Source organism: Anopheles arabiensis, chromosome 2 (genome assembly GCF_016920715.1).
Source record: "Anopheles arabiensis isolate DONGOLA chromosome 2, AaraD3, whole genome shotgun sequence".
Lineage (NCBI taxonomy): Eukaryota > Metazoa > Arthropoda > Insecta > Diptera > Culicidae > Anopheles > Anopheles arabiensis.
Genome location: NC_053517.1, coordinates 51858421 through 51877771, shown reverse-complemented (window position 1 = coordinate 51877771; position 19351 = coordinate 51858421). Strand labels below are relative to the sequence as shown.

General features: G+C 39.9%; 3 protein-coding genes across 3 annotated transcripts; 2 read left to right on the top strand and 1 right to left on the bottom strand.

The window, feature by feature from the left end:
• The first annotated feature begins 508 nt into the window (after window positions 1-508).
• LOC120895427 (putative GPI-anchor transamidase) lies at window positions 509-1874 on the top strand. Its single transcript, XM_040298786.1, has 4 exons — window positions 509-641; window positions 699-1418; window positions 1486-1655; window positions 1741-1874. Exons 1-4 carry the CDS (start codon window positions 576-578, stop codon window positions 1820-1822), a joined length of 1038 nt encoding a protein of 345 aa, XP_040154720.1. The 5' UTR covers window positions 509-575; the 3' UTR covers window positions 1823-1874.
• LOC120895426 (ataxin-10) lies at window positions 1661-3828 on the bottom strand. The gene is made up of 4 exons (XM_040298785.1): window positions 3418-3828; window positions 2485-3320; window positions 2125-2391; window positions 1661-2056 (listed from the first exon to the last, which is right to left on the bottom strand). The coding sequence occupies exons 1-4, from the start codon at window positions 3492-3494 to the stop codon at window positions 1896-1898; spliced, it is 1341 nt and encodes a 446-aa protein (XP_040154719.1). The 5' UTR covers window positions 3495-3828; the 3' UTR covers window positions 1661-1895.
• Window positions 3829-12260: 8432 nt separating this feature from the next.
• Window positions 12261-14165, top strand: LOC120893961. Its single transcript, XM_040296220.1, has 2 exons — window positions 12261-12722; window positions 12799-14165. Exons 1-2 carry the CDS (start codon window positions 12419-12421, stop codon window positions 13716-13718), a joined length of 1224 nt encoding a protein of 407 aa, XP_040152154.1. The 5' UTR covers window positions 12261-12418; the 3' UTR covers window positions 13719-14165.
• The last annotated feature ends 5186 nt before the right edge of the window (window positions 14166-19351 follow it).

Genomic DNA, 19351 nt, shown 5'->3' with positions numbered 1-19351 from the left:
TTTCTTCGCTTGTTGGTAAGATACGTAAACTACACGTTTGCTACCTATTCTTTTTGTTGAGCCATGGTACGCTACTGTTAGAAGCGAGACGAATATATGTTTCAGCATCCTGTGCCCACTCACACACACACACGTATCGTTCACATAAAAACAATTGACAACATGTGCTGGATTGGCCCAAATAACATATTCAAAGAAATTTGCCGGCTATACACACGGGTAAGGAGGATACAACAATTTTTCTCTTATCTAATTTAGTGAACTATCATAAACTAGCGAAAATTGCATATCACATGTAACATAACTAAATAAAACATTTTTTTTGTGAAACTGACGTGAAATTTACAAACACGTTTGAGAAAATAAATAAAATACAAACCTTTAAATACAAACAATAAAATACCTCCATGCCTTATGGAACTTATGGAACCGTACCCGTGTGTAACCCGCCAATGAAAATTTGACGACGTTTGTCGAAATCACACCTGATTTTGACGTTTTCGTTAAAGTGTCGTTAAATAAGGTTTGTTGTGAACTCCGCCCGGTGGAAAGTGGTACCGCCGTTTGCGCAAAGAATGTGGCTTCTTCATGGATTTCTGGTCATTAGTTGGGGTTTGCTCGCTTCTTCAAACGAAATAGAGGTAAAACGGCATTGATTATATGCTGGCAATAAAGTAAACCGTCTCACTTCATTACAGCTACCCGCCAAGTTTGTTACCAGCAGTTCGCACACAAACAACTGGGCAGTGCTGGTTGATACGTCCCGCTTTTGGTTCAACTATCGACATATTGCAAATGTTCTCTCCGTGTACCGTTCCGTGAAGCGGCTGGGCATCCCGGACAGTCAGATACTGCTCATGGTGGCGGACGATATGGCGTGCAATGCGCGCAATCCACGGCCAGCCACAGTTTTCAACAATGCAAAACAACACATCAACGTGTACGGGTCGGATGTCGAGGTGGACTACCGGGGCTACGAGGTGACGGTGGAAAATTTCGTACGACTACTGACGGGCCGAAACGAAAACGGCACTGCCCGTTCGAAGCGATTGCTCTCCGACTCAGGAAGTAACGTGTTGATATACCTGACCGGTCACGGAGGGGATGGATTTCTTAAGTTTCAAGACTCGGAGGAAATTACAAATCAGGAGTTGGCTGATGCGATCGAGCAGATGTGGCAGAAGCAACGTTACAACGAGCTGTTCTTCATGATCGACACTTGCCAAGCCGCCTCAATGTATGAAAAGTTCTACTCTCCGAACATACTTGCCGTGGCCAGCAGTTTGGTGGGGGAGGACTCATTATCGCATCACATCGATCCGGCCATCGGTGTGTACATTATCGACCGCTACACGTACAATGCACTCGAGTTTTTGGAGCGCGTAGAGTGGAACAGCAAGAAGACAATGGGCGATTTTGTAAGTGCATTTAACCGGTTGGGTTCAGTTTTACCGGTTATAGTAATATTTTTGCTATTGTTTCAAGCTTTCCGTTTGTCCTAAGCGAGCGTGCATCTCGACGGTGGGTGTAAGGAAGGATCTTTACCCGAAGGATCCCTACAAAGTTCCTATAACGGATTTCTTCGGTTCCATTCGTCCGACAGAGATTTCGTCCGACGTAGTCAACGTGACACTGTCAACCATTCCAGAAGTATTGTACGTAGATTTTTTAAATATATTTTTTCACTTCTTTCCAATAATGATTAACTAATGTACGCATCGTACATTTATATTTCTTTAGGTCATCGCCAAAGCCAATCAGCAAACCAAATGCTCAACTGTTTTACGAACAGTTTCCAACCAAACTGTTTCAGCGATCCTAGTTTGGGCCAGTAGCAAATAAAATCTGAACAAAACAAACGACAAGAAAATCAACTACTCTTTGTGGCCATTACTTCACGCTTTTCCATCGCTGATTCGAATCGTTCCGGACTTGTACTCCGTTAGCAATGAGTTTTCGGCATCGCCAAGTTTCTTCAGTCCTGCGATGAATTGCTGATTTTCCAAATTATCATCACACAGGTTGTGTATTGCCAGAATGCTCCATTCCTTTATAACTGAAAAACAAACAAACAAATTTTTTTGAAATTATGCAACTTGCTGCACTTTCCGACTCGTTCCTTACGCGGATTGCGAGCGTCCAGGTTGGTGCATTCTAGAATAGCCGCGATGATGTCCATCTCTCGAGCAAGTTTCTGATTTTTCTTTGACTTGTACGTCAAATTGGCCAACCCTTTTACAACTGCCGACCGCAAGGAGTAGGAGATCTGAGATTCAATGTCCAGTTCGGTGTCACCTTGTTTAATTCGTAAAATTTCTTCAATCTTCTGCACCGGTGTAAACATGTTCTTCGTCTCAGACTTGCCAAGAAGCTGCATTTGACGCAAAAGACCTGAAAGCCAAAGATATAGTTCACGAATTAACCATATGATTAAAATGCGAAAACGCTGGCAGATGCTCGCATAGGTCGTATGGTGTTGCTTACATCCAAGATTTAAAAATAACCCTCCGTCGTGGCGCAGAAACGAACCATATGGTTCTACGCACGTCGAGTCTGCCACCATCACCAGCAACGTAAACGCTTCCTCTGTGTCCTGTGCATCGAGCTGTACATTGTCGGTTTTAAGTATCATGTCGGACTTCTTCTTAAATTCAGCCAGCAGGTGCTTGAATACATCCGGGTGGATCGGATGGATGCGCCGATCTTCCTGCCGTATGTACTCGATGAGGTATCGATAGAGCAGCAGCTTTTTGCTAACGTCAATCTTTTCCAGCACCTGCACCATCTCGTTACTTTCAGCAATAAGGTACTCCAGAAATATGCATACGAATTCCGGCACATCTGTTTGAGCAGTTTGATTAGCTTCCACGTTGTCAAGCAAACGGGCCAGCACGTCGTGCAGATTCAAGTCAACTGCTTTGTAGATAAACCCATTGTACAAAATCATTGCCGATGCATTTGCATAGCTTCCGTTGGAGGAAACGTTGGTGAGCAGAAAGGTTTGCATGTACGTAATGATCCTTTCTTGGTTGCTTCTGTTCTGGACGCAAAGGTTGGCCAGCAGTTGCAGACAGTTCGTGCGCACATTTTCCGGTATTGTTTTCTTTTCGTCTACCAAAATATCGCGCACACGCTCAAGGAATTCCACGCGGGATACTATGGCGTTTTGAAATGATTCTCCACGGGCACAGGCACGTTTCAGCAGGTTTAAGCATTTAATGGCAATGCGGTTCACGGTTTCCTCTTCCGAACCATGGCAAACGTAAAAGCTTTCCAACAAGATATCCACTTCGCACCGGAACGAATCGGCGTCCGTTTCGCTAAAAATGGCATATTTAAATTGATTCATTTATCCTAGCACGTTCCTCTTCACACCCCGGGCTGTTTTCCACGAAGAGCACAAACTAGTTCGCTTACCTTATGTTCAATGCGTTCAATGTTTCCAGAACCTTTTCATAGTTTTTATCCGTTATATTTTGCTTTATATCAATCATGGTGAACAGGAATTAGTTTGCTAGTTAGCAATTTACTGTGCGGCAATAGAAGAAAATAAGGTACCCTGCTCGACACTGTGCTTAGAAAACATCCATCTGTCAGATTTGACCTCTGCGTACGAACTGCTACGAATGGGGCTCACGTAAAATTAGGTCAGGTTTATAAGCAATGTTGTATAATTCCTCCCCAAAATTTGTGATTTTTTTACTGCGGATTGTCTGCAAAAGTGGCTTGGTAAGTAATATATTTATTTGATTTGTTTTATATTTTCAAATTTATTTGCCGAATCAAAACACAATGAACTTGAAAACAAAACAAATAGAAAGAGATGCAACAATGTCATTTTTCCCAAGCAACAATTTGAGCCAATCTTAGCACCATGTCTACGTGACGGTGCGCTAATCGCACTTGAGAAAATCGCACATGAAACTAAAACAAAAGAATCTCATAGTCGCGACTCAATTGATTGCGTTGTTGTTATTGGTGTTGTTGTTGTTTGAACAGTTTATAGAGGCTTTGGCTCCTGCGGAGTTCTTTCGTCTCTTACATTAATTGCGTTGATAAATTTCACACCGCGTAGATCAAAGTAGCTCAGTTTACCCAGTCAACCTACTTGTTTTTTGTTTAAAAACATAAAGAAATAAGTTGAAATGAGTTCTAGGGTAACTGTACCAGTATTCAGCAGTGTACCTGTTTTTGGCAGGATAACTAAAAACGTGTAATTAGGCAAAAAGGCGTTGGAAATAGTCTCCACACATATTTTTTAAATAGAGATATACTCATGTGTTGTGTTGAGCCGGTCTCGTGCTACAGTCGTCAACTCGTACGACTTAACAACATGCCATGGGTTCAATCCCCAAATAGACCGCGCCGCCAGACGTAGGACTGACTATTCTGCTATGGGGGGAATCCAAAGTCCATATATACAGAGGTCGATGCATAGCTCGATTTTGGTCCACCATTTTGAAAGCTTATTTTTGACATTTAGATGAAAAAGCGTTCACAAACGATTCCAAACAACCATACACTTTTAAGGGCTAATTGTGCATTTTGTGCTCAAAACTTAGTTTAACTATACATTTTTTTCTCATGAACGTGGCATGGAGTAGTTTTTTCAGTAATTCATCACTTAAAAATGACCACAATCAGAAATCTGGCCCCTTAGCTTTGACTCTTTTGAGCTGCACATGATTTCGTCGTAATTTTGGGCACTGATCTTGTTGTAATTGATAATTTCACTATAATTCTATCTTTTCTTGATATTCGTCAACTTTTTAATGTACAATATTACAAAAAACGATGTAAAAATGACCGAAAATGCTTTCAGACCACTGCATGCACAACAACTAAAACCTCAATGTATGCTACGATGAAGCTATTGAAGCTTTTTCATCCAGCTGTCAAAACTTTCCCACGCTTTTTGATCAAATGTTCTGGACGACTCGACCTCTGTATTATATAGACTTTGGGGGAATCAATTAGTCACTGAAAGCCAAGCCCATAAGTGGTACAGGCAGGCCTTGACCCGACATCGGTTGTTGAGCCAAAGAAGAAGAAGATACTCATGTGTTATTCATATACGAAGTTTCACATCATTTCCTTGCATATTTTACAAAATATCAAACAAAATGTGCAGAGTTCAACATGTTTCGGCAGATTTGCTGTCAGCCAATAGTTCGGCAGGTTTCATTATTAAGAGAACCAGAGCACTAAAACAATGAAAGTGTGGTTTTTAGGAAATATTCTATGCTTGTATAATTTATTCTAGTCCGTTTAGAATTTTAAAATCACGAAAAACAAGTAATTATTCACTTTAAATACTGTCAAAAATAGTTACAAGGTATATGTTGAGTTTTGACAGATCAATGCAGGAACCCTCTTGCCGAAACTTGGAACAATACTCACTTTTCATTTTGATGAATAATCTTTTAAAACCTGACCAGACCTACAAAACACTAACACTACAAAACGTATGTCGACACATAAAACGACATTTCTTGTATCAAATATCACCAATTTCATTATAAATTATTCAATAACTTGAGAGAAAAATAGTAATTTGTGAGCCAGTCGAAGCCGTACTCTATAGCCGTCAGGCAGTCTCATTTCTCTAGTGCCTACTTTGTTTGTAACTTTCTAAGTGCCACAAAACCACTAAACGACCACTAAACGGGTTCTAAACGACTCAAGCTCTCAACCTAAACGGAATATAGAAAGACTTCGTTTAGCAGACGGCAAACGATTCATGCATTCTAAAAATAGCAAAAAAGCTGGTGGGATAATACCCCAACCAGTGGAGCTTCCTCGCTTGGAGAAAGAGCCTTCTCATTTCCTTTGTACTGTTGTATGGTTTCGCATTGAAGTTATGCATCGTTAGAACTAGAACGGCGATACGATTGTTTAAATACTGAACTACAATGGAAACCATCAGCACTGAAGCAAGTGAGATTTGAGTAATGGTCGTTGGTGTTGATACCCACATATCTGACCACACAACCATTGATATAAATTTTTGTTTGGAAAGTTAGAAGGCTATATAGGTCATAATTAGATGAAACTTGTCGAAACACATTGCAAGAATAGGACAGCAATATAATGATGAAGTTATGATACGCCATCTATTGAGCAAACCAGTGAAGCTATGGAGCTTTCGTTTTTTTCTATGGATATTCCATTTTCCAGTCGTTTAAGCTTAATCTGTGGCGATTGGGTTAAATCAAAATGACTGTAAAAATTTGCCAGCAAAATACCCAAAATGGGCAACATAAAATTAATAATTTAAGTACTTTTCAACACCAATCTTAGGAAAGTGAGAGTGTAAAACTGTTTGAAACATTTTTGTCTACCTTTTGACATTAATTAAAACATTTACCGACCCGTATTCGCGTTGCCGAAAATAGGAGCACAGCCTGCCGAAAATAGGACCAAACTGCCCAAAATGGGAACAAAAACAGTGTTTGCATTTTCACGAATATGTCTAAAAAATACATTTGAATCGGCAAATAAAAAATAGCACAAGATAATACGATAGTTTATCGTTCAAAATAATATCACTTTAATGAAAAATAATAAAAATTGTAAGTGTACAAGCAGTTTTTATGTCACTGCTGCACTAACCTGCCCAATACTGGTACATTTCCCCTAATTTATTTTTTGATCAATTATTTCTGGCTCGTAAACAAACTGGATAATTCGACTGTTTCGGATGGAGCAGAAATATCGCAGGAGACGAGCTCTGTTTGCAAAATTGAGATACTTTTTGTCGCGTACGACGTTGTCGCACTAGAAATATTTTAACGATTATCCCCTGTTTACACATGCCATCAAACTCGTGTCAAAATTATATGGAGTTGAGGGTACGATGGGTTCGATAGATCCCAAGTGCCATAAATCCACTAATCGACCACTAAACGGGTTCTAAATGACTCAAGCTCTCTACCCGAACGGAATTTAGAAAGACTTCGTTTATCAGGCAGTGAACGACTGATGCATTCTTAAAAAGGCAAAAAAGCCGGTGGCGCCATCTGTTGGTGGGATACCCAACCAGTATTAGCTTTCCTCGTTTTAAGAGCTTTCTCCTTCCTTCGCATCGCTAGAACTAGAACGATGATACGATTGTTTAAATACTGAACTGCTTTGTGAACCATCAGAAGTGAGATTTTAATAATGGTCGATGGTGTTGATATCCACACACGACCATTCATATAGATGTTTGCTCGAAAAGTTAGAAGGCTATATAGGTGATGATTAGATGAAGCTTGTCGAAAAATATTGCAAGAAAAGGACAGAAATATAATGATGAGTTACAATACGCCATCTATTGAGTAAAGCAGTGAAGCTATGCGGCTTTCATTTTTTTTCTATGGATATTCGGTTTTCCAGTCGTTTAAGTTTAATCTGTGGCGCTTGGGATGTGTTTTCCACTTGCGGGAATTCTGTAGCTCAGATTCGAAAGGTTCGAGAGAGCTAATGTAAACGCACGGTTACTGGGTTTCCCACGATTTACTGGTTGGTTCCTGTCATTTTTCGGTTGTTTCCCACATTCGGTGTATTCCCGCGATTTTTTTTAGCGTTTCCCAGAATTTTTGGTTAAATTGTTCACCCAGCCTGATAATGAAGGATAAACATAGATAAATTATTAGGGTAGGTGCATTACTTGTGGACGAGTTTGTACAGCGTTTGAACTAAAACAAGAATTGTGACGAAAATACTGAATAAACATTCAGTAATAAAGAAAGGTGAAGTATATAGACACATATCTTAGCTAAATTATTGCCTTTCTTCTTCTTCTTCTTCTTTGGCACAACAACCCGCTGTCGGTCAAGGCCTGCCTGTACCCACTAGTGAAATGAGCTTGGCTTTCAGTGACTTATTGTTACCATAGCAGGATAGTCAGTCCTAGGAATGGGGACGCGGTCTATTCGGGACTTGAACCCATGACGGGCATGTTGTTACGTCGTACGAGTTGACGACTGTACCACCAGACCGGCCCAAAACAATATTGCTTTTACATTTTGTAAATTGGAAACTTTTTTACAAAAGTTAAGGCCATTTTCAAAAACCTCCTTCATGTATCAATTGCTGTGCAATGTGTTCCAAATGTTGTGCAACTCCAAAAAATGTGCGAGATATGTTTAATCTAAGAAAATTGATTCTCAGCACTAAGGTTAATGTTCTCAAGGAATGTACAATTGCTAAATTTGATAACTAAACGTAGAAAATCAATAAAACTTAATATTGGACATGCACACTTAAAAATATTTCACGACCTCGGTTAAAAAAACTGCCGAAATCCGTCGGCTCTTTGGATTCTTGCTGATATGTCTGTTGAAAAAACCCAGTAGCCGAAAATCAGTACCATTTAAAACTGAAATATCAGTTAAATAAAAATTTGAACCGAAACTCGGCAACACAACATGCCGAGCACATACGTTAACACTGCTGTCACCGAGATAATCCGTCAAAATAACCGAGATTTCAGCTTTATTATTTGGATTAGCCGAGGCTCGGTATTCTATCTGTCATTCACCATTCTGTTAATCTCGTGCTAATGAAACGAAAACCTTTCGGAGTTATGTTGTGATGTAAAATAAAAAATGTAAAAAAAAGTGAAAATGAGTCTCTCAGCGTGAAAAAAACGAGAATCAGTAGCGTGCGATCGAGCACAGGTATGGAGCGGGGTTGGGGCTAGGAAACTCCATCAGCGCACGCAACCGGTGCTCTTCAGAGCGTCGCTCGGAGCAGTCCCTATTCAAGGATCAGATGTGGAAGCTAATCCGGTTGGTTCAACCTTTGCCAGACCGTTCAAACTTCCAGGATTCATTTCCGGTCACCTACAGGAGGTAAGTATCAACACTCGATCACATGAAATCTAAAAAGGGTTCACTCAGACTCGTTTCACTCTGCCCGCTTTACAGAACCGTGCCTGTACCAGTGCCCGCTCCTTGTCCGGCTCATTTTCCTGTACCGGTACCACATCCAAACGCTGTACCCCATCCGGCGGTTGAAACGGCGCCTGTCCCAACGCTTTCCATCACATCAAAAAAACCCATTTGATACGCAAATAAAATCACTAAAATAAAAATAAAATGTTTTTATATTTAGCCGAAATCTCGATTTGCTCCAACCGAAAATCTCGGTTAAACGTAAACGTCAAAACAAAATGACATTAACCGAGATGTCAGCAACAGAAATTTAACCGAGATCTTTGCCGAGATCTCAGTTGTGCAGATCTCGGCAAAAATTAACCGAGATTCGGCAAAACATTTTAAGAGTGTGGAACTGTAAAATCCTCTCATCGGATATAAAGACCCTTGTTGCGTGTGAAGTGCATGCAGAATAAAAAATAAAAGTGAAAAGACAGCCACGCAAACAATGAGACCCCAAATTTTGAGTGATTCAGGCCGAGGGGTATGAGGAAGCTTGAGGAAGCACGGAGAAACGCGCTGCGATGAGAGTTCGCATTCTGTTTTACACGCGCGCTTCACTAACACCAATACAAATACCGCGGTATTTGTATTGGTGTTAGTGAAGCGCGCGTGTAAAACAGAATGCGAACTCTCATCGCAGCGCGTTTCTCCGTGCTTCCTCAAGCTTCCTCATACCCCTCGGCCTGAATCACTCAAAATTTAGGGTCTCATTGTTTGCGTGGTTTCCACGAAACACCAGCCGCACCCCCCGATGAACGTCGCTACCAGCACGCGCAGCACCGGTACCGTCTACACAAAGCCTGATCGATGAGGAGTTTCTGGAATCGCCGGTGCGAAAAGATGTCGCCGGGAGTGACAATGGAAACCGGGAGCGCGATGGGAGTTGGGGACAAACGGGAATGGGAGTGGGAGAAAGGCGTAGAATTTTGGGTTAGTATCGTGCAGAAAAATTGTGTTGAAGAAATTTTTTTTCGTATATAAAGGCGGCTCAAGCTGGAGCCAAATCAGATTCGAACGATAAGCCAAAACGTTAAGAGCTTCATTTCATAACATCCGAAATAATCCGAATCTCATCAAGGAACGATCCCCCTTTCGTTGGCATAGACTCCCGAGGAAGCGAGGAGCACTAGCTGAAAGGCTTGGAGAATTCCCCGTTGTAGCCGTAGGAGCCGGAACCTTCGCCCGGCGGAGCCCCTCGGCCGGAACAACCCTAATTGCGCTCGATGAGGTCTGGGCCCACGGCTTCGAAATACAGTAGAACGTCGATTATCCGGGCAGCTCGGGACCGGACGGTTGCCGGTTAATTGATTTGCACGGATAATGGTCCAATAAATGTCAAATTCATATAAAAATTATAAAATCCACTATTTTTATGATTAATTCATCTTTAATCAAACGATTAATCGTTAGTAGAATATTATTTTAATCAATAACTATAGGTTTAACAACTTTTCATGACCAAAAATGAATTTCGAAAATACCACTAGACACTACAGAGCTGCAAAAAAAACTGGTTGTTCACTTGACTATCGCTGCAAATGTTCGCTGTACGTTTGAACAGCTGTCATATTTATGCGCACGGTTAAGCCGCCCGCCGGTTAATCCGCCCCCGGATAATCGACGTTCTACTGTAATAGCACTTCAGGAGGTATGCTGGAAAGGCGTTACGGTGCGGTGCGCCTGTACCGTTGCAATTGCACAATCGGATTGCACAGATGTGCAGGTTGAGGATTCGTGACAGATTCTTCAACCTGATCATTATTAATGTGCACAGACCTGTCTGCTCTTCAACAACACCCTGGAAGGTATCATTCAAGGCGCGGTGCTAGACAACGACATCCGTGGCACGATCCCCTACCATCGAAGGTGTGTGAGGCGTCGAAGTACTCCACGAAGACGAAGTACCTGCTTGCCGGAGACTTAGACCATCTGGGAAGCAGTGTATAAGTTGACGGCGACCACCTAAGGAAGTAAAGGAGTTCTGCTATCTCGGGACGGTCGTTACTTCGGACAACAACATCAGCAGCGAAATCCGGAGACGATTTGTACAGGAAATCGGGAAATATTATGGACTTCTCCGACTGCTGAAATTTAGAAGGCTTGGAGCCCGCACGAAATGTGAGATATATTGCACATTGATCCGTCCGGTGGTCCTCTATGGACACTAATCCTGGACCATCCGAGCAGAGGATGCAAACACTTTGGGCGTGTTTGAGCGATGCATCCTCCGGACCATCTTTGGCGGTGTGTTCGAGCATGGAGCGTGGAGGAGAAGGAAGGAACCACGAGCTTGCTGAGCTGTACGGCGAACCGAGCATCCTGACGGTGGCGAAGGCTGGCAGGATACGATGGCTGGGGCGTGTCATGAGGATGCCGGACTCATGCCCCAGCAAGAAGGTGTTCGACCGCGATCCCCAGTTCGGCATAAGGCGCAGGGGAGCAAAGCGAACTCGAAGGCTGGACCAGATGTAGCGAGACCTGACGGAGATCTGCATGGATTGGAGGTTACAGCCAGGGACCGAACATCCTGGAGAATTCGTGAGCAGGCCAACAAGAGAGAGAGGGAGAGGGAGAAAGAGAGAGAGAAACAGAGAAAGAGAGAGAGAGAGAGATAGAGAGAGAGATTTATTTCACGTTTAGTTGTTGCAATTGATGTTCATAGACCAGGGCCTGCGTAAGGGGTTCGAATCATAAGGGGTTTGAATCCATGACGGGCATAATGTTACAGGGGTTTTCGAGTCGTTATTACAGGGTTTTCAAATCATTTTCGAATGTAAAAGTTGTTTTTCACCGCGTGTAAGATGTTAGACATCAATTTGATATTTCATTCCAATCATCATAATTTTTTATTTCATCAGCATGATTTTCAACGCGTCTCATGCTGGATTCACAGTTGTTTATGATTTGTTAGAAATCATGTGTAAGAACTGAAATTTTATTATGACGCAAAATAAACTATTTGACAGTTGTTGAAAAACATCTTGGAGGTGGTGGACAATGATGTGCATATTCGAAAGTGACTTCGAAAACCCTGCAAGTGGTGCGAATTGATGATTGTACCCCGATACACTATATACTTATTTATTTTTCATTTTCATTTGAAATTTTATTGAAATTTTTTTCAATGTTTTTACCATAATATTTTAATGTTACGGTTAGTCAAACTTAAGGATCAGGATAAGAAACTAACGAAAACATAAATATTTGCTAACACAACTTGTAGTGGAATTTTCCATAAATTTCCCGTTTTATAAAGAAGGCGGAGTCATCAGGATACATTTCAATCGGAACATGCGCAGGAAACGCATTTTACAGGCTGCACAGCAACATTCAATGTCGAACTGAGTTAAAATATTCCACCCCTCATTCGTGATTACGACACTTCGCCGAAAGGTTATACTCCTCGGTATTGCTGCAAATGTGAGGAATATTTTTTAAAGTTTTGTTCTATTGTGCAAGTGCTTATCGATAAAGGAAAAATAATCCTTTGTACAATGGAAAACAATACAAGTAGTGATATTGATATGTCAAAGCTTGGACCATCAGCCAAAGGCCTGTTGACAACGTTTGAAAACGCCAATGCAAGCCTAATGGCATCGGCCTTAGTGTCCTCGATTCAATTTGTGACCGCTGCGAAAGATGTGGCCGAAGCAACGCGACACAGTGACTGTGAAGTGCAAAGCCGACCAGACGCTTATTTTAGTCGTAGCCCAATGCAGGACCTTTCCGACGATGATATGTCGGACTTTTCCTCCAACGAAAGTGATGGGCTAGAGGAGCTAGATCTGAAAAATTCCGGTTAGTGTGTTGCTTTACGTTTGATATTTATTTGTTATCAGTAAGTCGAGCATGGTTTCCGTTTTATTCCTGCCAGGCCATGGACCCAGTGCTGAAGAAGAGACTAGTGGTTCGAATCCTGACGGCTGTGGATCACTTGAGACATCCATGCCGGTGCTTAATCTAGCCGGCACTAAGCTGGGAATCGGAAGCAGTAGCATTAATGGGTCCGGTGCCGTCGTCAGAAAAATGTTCACCAATACAAGAGAACGCTGGCGTCAGCAGAACGTATCGGGTGCATTCGCTGAGCTGCGGAAGCTTGTGCCGACGCATCCGCCGGACAAGAAGCTATCAAAAAATGAAATACTTCGCATGGCCATCCGATACATACGGCTGCTTACGAATGTGCTCGAGTGGCAGAAGAAGCAAGAAGCAAACGATCTTCGCACTCCGTTGAAGCAACGAAGCTCACAACAGTCTCAGCAGCTTCTATCGATCTCACAAACGACCGGGCATGCAATACAACAACAGCATTCTAACAACGAGAACCATTTCACCGGCAACTACAGAGAAAATGGCAACAATCTGTTAATGATCGTGTCGCCTAAATCCTTTGCCAAATCTACCAACTCTAGTAACCGCACTGTTAAGCTGGAATCGAAAATGGAACAATGCGTTGAGATAGAGAAGATCAAGTTGGTTAGCAAACTGTGCCCGCCGGGTAAAATGGCCAAGCCTGGTCCTGGTGCATCGAGCGGTAGTGCAAAAAATCGGCGTAAAACCATGAGCAGCACAGTACATATGCGGTCCGGTTTGCATATCAAAACGGATCTGATGGCGCTCGCTCAACCGTATGGTACAGTACCCACTATGATGGAAACTGAAATTAAACGTGAACTAACGCACCACAGTCAAATGGCTCTACTCGATGGAGCCGGACATAGTCGAGATTATTTAAACAGTGATGGAAGCACGCAGAAAAAAAATACCGAAAAGGGAATGGAAAAGCAAAAGTAACTCACACTACAATCAAGGACATGGATCGGAATGATTGATTGAATTTTAACATTAACATCGTAGAACGTGCATTATCAGAGCGAATTCGAGTTGGTGTTTTGCATTTTAATAAAAAAAACTTCATTCGTAGACGACGGGCTTGTGCTAAAAATCTAATTTATGTCTATTTGTACCACTTTGCTTCTTTCACTGAACGTTGCTTGATACGTTAAATGTAAGTTTTCAAGCAGGTGATGTCGATATGTGTATCGTGAAAATGTGATACAATGAAAAACACTTTTTACGATAGTATTAAAGTATTTTAGCGTGTATAACGACACCCTTTTAGGTAGAAAACTACCAAAATTATATTAAAGAGGTAGTAACTTTTAGCTTAGCCGATCTTGTGGTACAGTCGTAAGCTCAAAGGACTTAACAACATGCCCGTCATGAGTTCAAGTCCCGAATGGACCGTACCGCCATACGTAGGACTGACTATCCTGCTATGGGAGGAATCAATAAGTCGCTGAAAGCCAAGCCCACAAGTAGTGGTACAGGCAGGCCTTGACCGACATCGGTTGTTCAGCCAAAAAGAAGAAGAATAACATTTAGCTTACATCTGAGAAATCACATCATTTAATCGACTGGTCATGGGTATCCACAAAGATAATGACTGCAATGAGGGTTGCCAATGCATTAGGAAAAACAAAGAGGTTTACAAACTGAGTAAATAATTGATCCAACTGAATCTCCAAATTGGTTATTCAAATTCATAAAAAAGAATCACTTTAGTGTCGTTAAAAACTAAACTTGTTTAGAAAATACCAAAAGAATATGAAAGTAATGGACTTCCATTCGCTTGTACTACAGGCACGAAACAAATTAATCTGAATCAATTTGGTGACATAAAAAAGTTGTTTTTTTTTTTTTGTTTTTATTGTTAAACGTAAGTAATCCTTTTTCTGAAATTTTGAATTATTTATTAGAGAAGTCGTTATACACGCTAAAATACGGTACTACCTTATTGACTTATTGAGTACCACGCAGCCGAATAGTCAAAACAGCAAGTTATTATGTCAATCACGGGCATGTCATTAACATAATAACTTAATGCTATTACTAAACATGTTATTATTCCAGTGCAATTGCAGTATTACTAGATTATAAGTAGGTGATGGCCTCACTGGCAATTTAAAATGGTTGAGTGTACTATAATGTACCATTCATAATAACTTGACACAATTTGTGGTACTGGCAATATTTAATCAATAACGATTTTTTGCAGTAATTAAAATTGCACCTTTCGACTATGCGACTGAATATTTCGTGAAGGCGGCCGAAAACAATGTTGCAAATTGATTTCAACTCATACGCAGGTTTAATTTTATGTTAATGCATGTTAAGGAATGCAATTAAAAACAAACAAATGCTATCGTTCCTCACTCTCCCGTGCGGCTGGCAGGTCTTTTGAAAGGTGTCGAAACCTCCTTACGCACAACTCATTGTTCTAATATTTTTCAGTTTCATGAGGCAAAACTTGACCTTCTAGGATTGTTGCCAAATAAAAATAAAAATGCAAAATCACTTAAATTATGTGTGCTGTGAGCATTATCAGTAAACTGAAAAGCTGTCTATTTTAAAAAAACACATACAAGAGGTCTTTTTTATCTCTTTTTAACCACCAATGACATCCACGTCCACACACGTGCATGAAGGTAGTAGCAGTAAAAATCATAAATTGTAAATCAAACTCCTCTCCAAAATAACCAAAATGCCGAGATAAAGACTTACTATTGCCACCGTTCACTAATCCATTTTCCCAATGATATCACATGAACGGGCTACACTTTATTTGTACAAAATTCTCGATTTAAATTCATTATACCAGTCTCATTTGGACGATGGCACGTGTTTGACACATCGTTTTGCGTTGAGGTGACAAATAAGCCAACGTGACGAGTGAAAACTACGCTGAGAATCTGGTTCGGTGTAGATAAGAGAATATGCTCTCCTCCCCCTGGTATGACTTTCTGTTCGCTCGAGGGAAAACGGAACCTCGTGCCCACCAACATTGAGCAAAACATCCGAGGCACTTTATGCCGTCGACAGTCCCACAATTACTTTCAAATGATGCTCTTCTTCCTTCGCCACACGCCAATCCCGGACACGTGTCATCATCACCTAGCGCATGGTTATCGATGGCACGAGTGGCTAATAGGATAAAGATTAGTGTGTTTAGTTTATTTTATTGATTAGTGCAAATCACAATTTAATATAGGGTAGATAGTTTCATCTAAACGAACTCGTAGAAGCTTAGGCTAGACCATAGGAAATGGACTGAGAATTTTTAACTCCCCTTGTACTATCCATTATCCTTTGCAAACCACGCCCACTAAAGAAAGTAAAACGAAAGCAAAGTATTTTTGCACTGCAAAGTTTTGAAATTAAACGTAGAAAAAGATTACGTTGTACTGGTATTCAGATTGAAAAGAGGTTCGATTTAGCAACAAAAAGTGTAGAGAAAGGTGTGAAAATTGTTTCGCGATAAGCACCATAGCTGACAGCCAAGGATAAGTGCATTTAATCCTTTAAACACAACAACCCTTGTTCGGCCTTTATCGGTTGTTTGTCAACCATTTTAATCAGATTTTGAACTAGAAAGGTGAATTTCAATCAACAAAAATAGAAGAGATGTTAGTCATTTTAGTTTTATGGACATCAGTTCATTGATTACAATAAATATATTTTAAATTTGTAAACTCACAGAAAACTTGTTTTGTAAATCTAAAACGTATCAATAAGTATCGTCAGCAGTATTTGCTTTAAAATGTTCGTACTATTCATGTGAATTTTATACGAATTTTGATATTTGTATCTTTAAATTAATATGTATGATTTTCACACACAATCAATCTCATTCAAGGCAGACATAGAACAATCTAGAACGGCATTAGAAAAGATGATAAAAAAATAAATAAAGATAATAACTAGGTCTTGCATTTGAGAATTTGGCTGTAATAACATTAATGTGCTTGTAGCACCTCCGCAGAACCATAAACTTAGATTTTGAGTTTTGGAGTGTCATCTTCTCCAAGCTTTTTGGTACAGTGGATCGTAATTGTATAAACATATAAGAATTATAACGTATCAAATACAGTTTAGAGGTTCAAAGCATCAATAAGTCCAATCTACTATTATGACTATGAGCTTCATTGCTGACCGGTGTTTGGAGCGACCCGATCGTATTGCTGATGAAATGAAATTTACTAGACTAATTAGTACCTCGCAACCGGATAGTCAATGAAGCTATTGGCGAACGTCGATGGTAAATTTATTGCTAGTAGACAGTTCTTTGACAGTCACATCATATAATCTAGCAGTGTGAGCCAAAAACATAAGCAATGAGCCGAGTGTAATTGATTTTTTCGATATAATTTTCTATGGATATAAATTGCCATATATTTCCAATAACTAAGGCTTTGGATTGATAGCAACAATGTTTCGAGAACACATATTTGTAGTAAAATGTACAAAAAGACCCTGGTGGGATACTCACCCATATAATATACTTCATTCATACGATAGTCCGTTGAATAAAATTGAAACACTTTATAAAATAAATATAATAAAAATAATACTTATAATAATATAATATAATAATCAAATCATAATAATATTAATAATATAATTAATATTATACGAAGCGGTGTAAGAGGTCAGTAGGCTTAATGTTTTTATAAAAATAAATATAAAAAATACAAGTCGCAAACTACATACTACAGTCCGATCTCACTGGTTGAACTTCGATTCCCTGCCAACTATTGAATATGTGCTTTTTAGTTGCCACGTTTTTCCACACAACAAAATTCTGAAATTTTTCTCGGCAGGCCATGAGATATTTGTGAATTTTTCAAAACCGGTTATTGCATACAAATGCATGCTTTTTAATCGAACTGTCAGCCAACTATTGAGCGTTCAATTAAAAAGCATGCCAACTAAAAGCGTTCAACTATTGAATTGTGACTGTAATTCAATAGAACCAATTAGGTGAGTCAAACGGAAAAGTGTCAAATAAAACTATCTTAGAATAACGGAAACAAAATTGGTATTATACAAACTGGTTAGTGCTTTCTTTATTTCTTTTCAATCATCTCTATAATAAACAGCCATTTTCCCAAACTCGATTGAATTCGGGAACGATCGTAGCGATTGTCAAAATGACACAAAATGATGGTTTCCTTGGATGTTTTTCGAACATTTTGCCATATTGTACGCGTAACTGAGCAAGATACTCATAAAATAAATTAAACCAACCGTTGTATCGAGGCAACAGCAACTATCGTTCCTCTTCGATCGAGTTTGGGAAAGTGGCTGAAAATTCTGGTATCCCGTGTGGCTGGCAGGTATTTCCAGTGGATGCTTGTTCTGGGCTGATCTGGGCTGATCAGCGTTACTTTTCAGCGGATGCTTGAATGCTTTTTGTTTAGTTTACATCCATACAATGGCAACCGCTTTGGTTATGGAAAACGCAACGCCGATTTAGTTTTTAGTGTTTGGAAAGGTTAGGAGAAGAATGATACAAATTACAGTCTGAATTCAATAGTTGAACGCTGTTTAGTTGGCATGCTTTTTATTAATATTAATGTGTGATTTTTCGATTTTTTTTTCATGCATCGGCCTAAATTTTGGCCCAAGCATTGCTAAAGAATCTACGACGAGTGAGCGAAGTTTTTCAATAAGTGGTCCAACTGTCCAGAAAACCAGAAAGTTCCAGAAGTCAACAGACATGCGTCCTACTTTAGATGGCCGCCACTCTAGGCCCGGATGTATAAAAATGTCGCAGCAACAAAAATTATTAAAAAAACAAATAATCTTCTTTTAAGGTTGGTTTTAAGTGGGTTGTACAGGCTTTCGATACTTTTTAGTTTTTACTTTTTTAGTTCCATGACTGAGACAGATTCTGGTACTGTAATTGGAGCCGAATTAAAACTGCAACAGCATCAGGACCTAGATGAGGGTCTTGATCTATTCCAGGTCTGATAGGCAATCTTAATCAGTTTAATAACCAGTATGGGTTTGGGATCAGTTCCGTTGCACACATCCTAAAGATATTAAATACCCCAGAAATTACCTAGTAATATAAAATCAGCATTGTTGAAATTTTCTCTAGCACTAGAGTCTCCATAATTGGCGACATCCAACAATTTTTGATTGCTTGGCATGGGTTTGTTTGACACTTGAACTCCTTCGTCACTGGAAAACTCGAACATGAAAGATATCCTTTCCTGATCTAATTTCATAGAAGCAGTATTGATTAAGAAACGGTTTGAATTATTGTTTTGTTGATTGTTATTATATTTTTACGAAATATTATCTAGAATAAAAAAAAATTATCTAGAATGAAAAATAAAATTTTCAATACGGCGATACTTTTTCATCGTGTAGTCTCGCAATTTAAAATGGTCCCGAGTGCAACACATTGGTTTTAGTGTGTACAACAAACGCTACAATGTTTTTTTTAGCTCGTTGTATGTAGCGGAACTCACCGCATTATTTTAAATAAAACTACTTATTAGTGCTTGCTTACTCTTTATTTAACTTATTTAACTATTTTCAAATAAAAACATAAGTTATTCGCTTCAATGTTCCATCTA

Bases quoted from the DNA above. Each gene is read 5' to 3' on its own strand.
- LOC120895427 (XM_040298786.1), top strand. From the start codon at position 576: ATGTGGCTTCTTCATGGATTTCTGGTCATTAGTTGGGGTTTGCTCGCT. The intron at 642-698 runs GTAAAACGGCAT...ACTTCATTACAG, and splicing joins CTTCTTCAAACGAAATAGAG to CTACCCGCCAAGTTTGTTAC. The intron at 1,419-1,485 runs GTAAGTGCATTT...TATTGTTTCAAG, and splicing joins AGAAGACAATGGGCGATTTT to CTTTCCGTTTGTCCTAAGCG.
- LOC120895426 (XM_040298785.1), bottom strand. From the start codon at position 3,494: ATGATTGATATAAAGCAAAATATAACGGATAAAAACTATGAAAAGGTT. The intron at 2,392-2,484 runs GTAAGCAACACC...TTTGGCTTTCAG, and splicing joins GTTATTTTTAAATCTTGGAT to GTCTTTTGCGTCAAATGCAG. The intron at 2,057-2,124 runs GTAAGGAACGAG...TTTGTTTTTCAG, and splicing joins CCTGGACGCTCGCAATCCGC to TTATAAAGGAATGGAGCATT.
- LOC120893961 (XM_040296220.1), top strand. From the start codon at position 12,419: ATGGAAAACAATACAAGTAGTGATATTGATATGTCAAAGCTTGGACCA. The intron at 12,723-12,798 runs GTTAGTGTGTTG...TATTCCTGCCAG, and splicing joins GCTAGATCTGAAAAATTCCG to GCCATGGACCCAGTGCTGAA.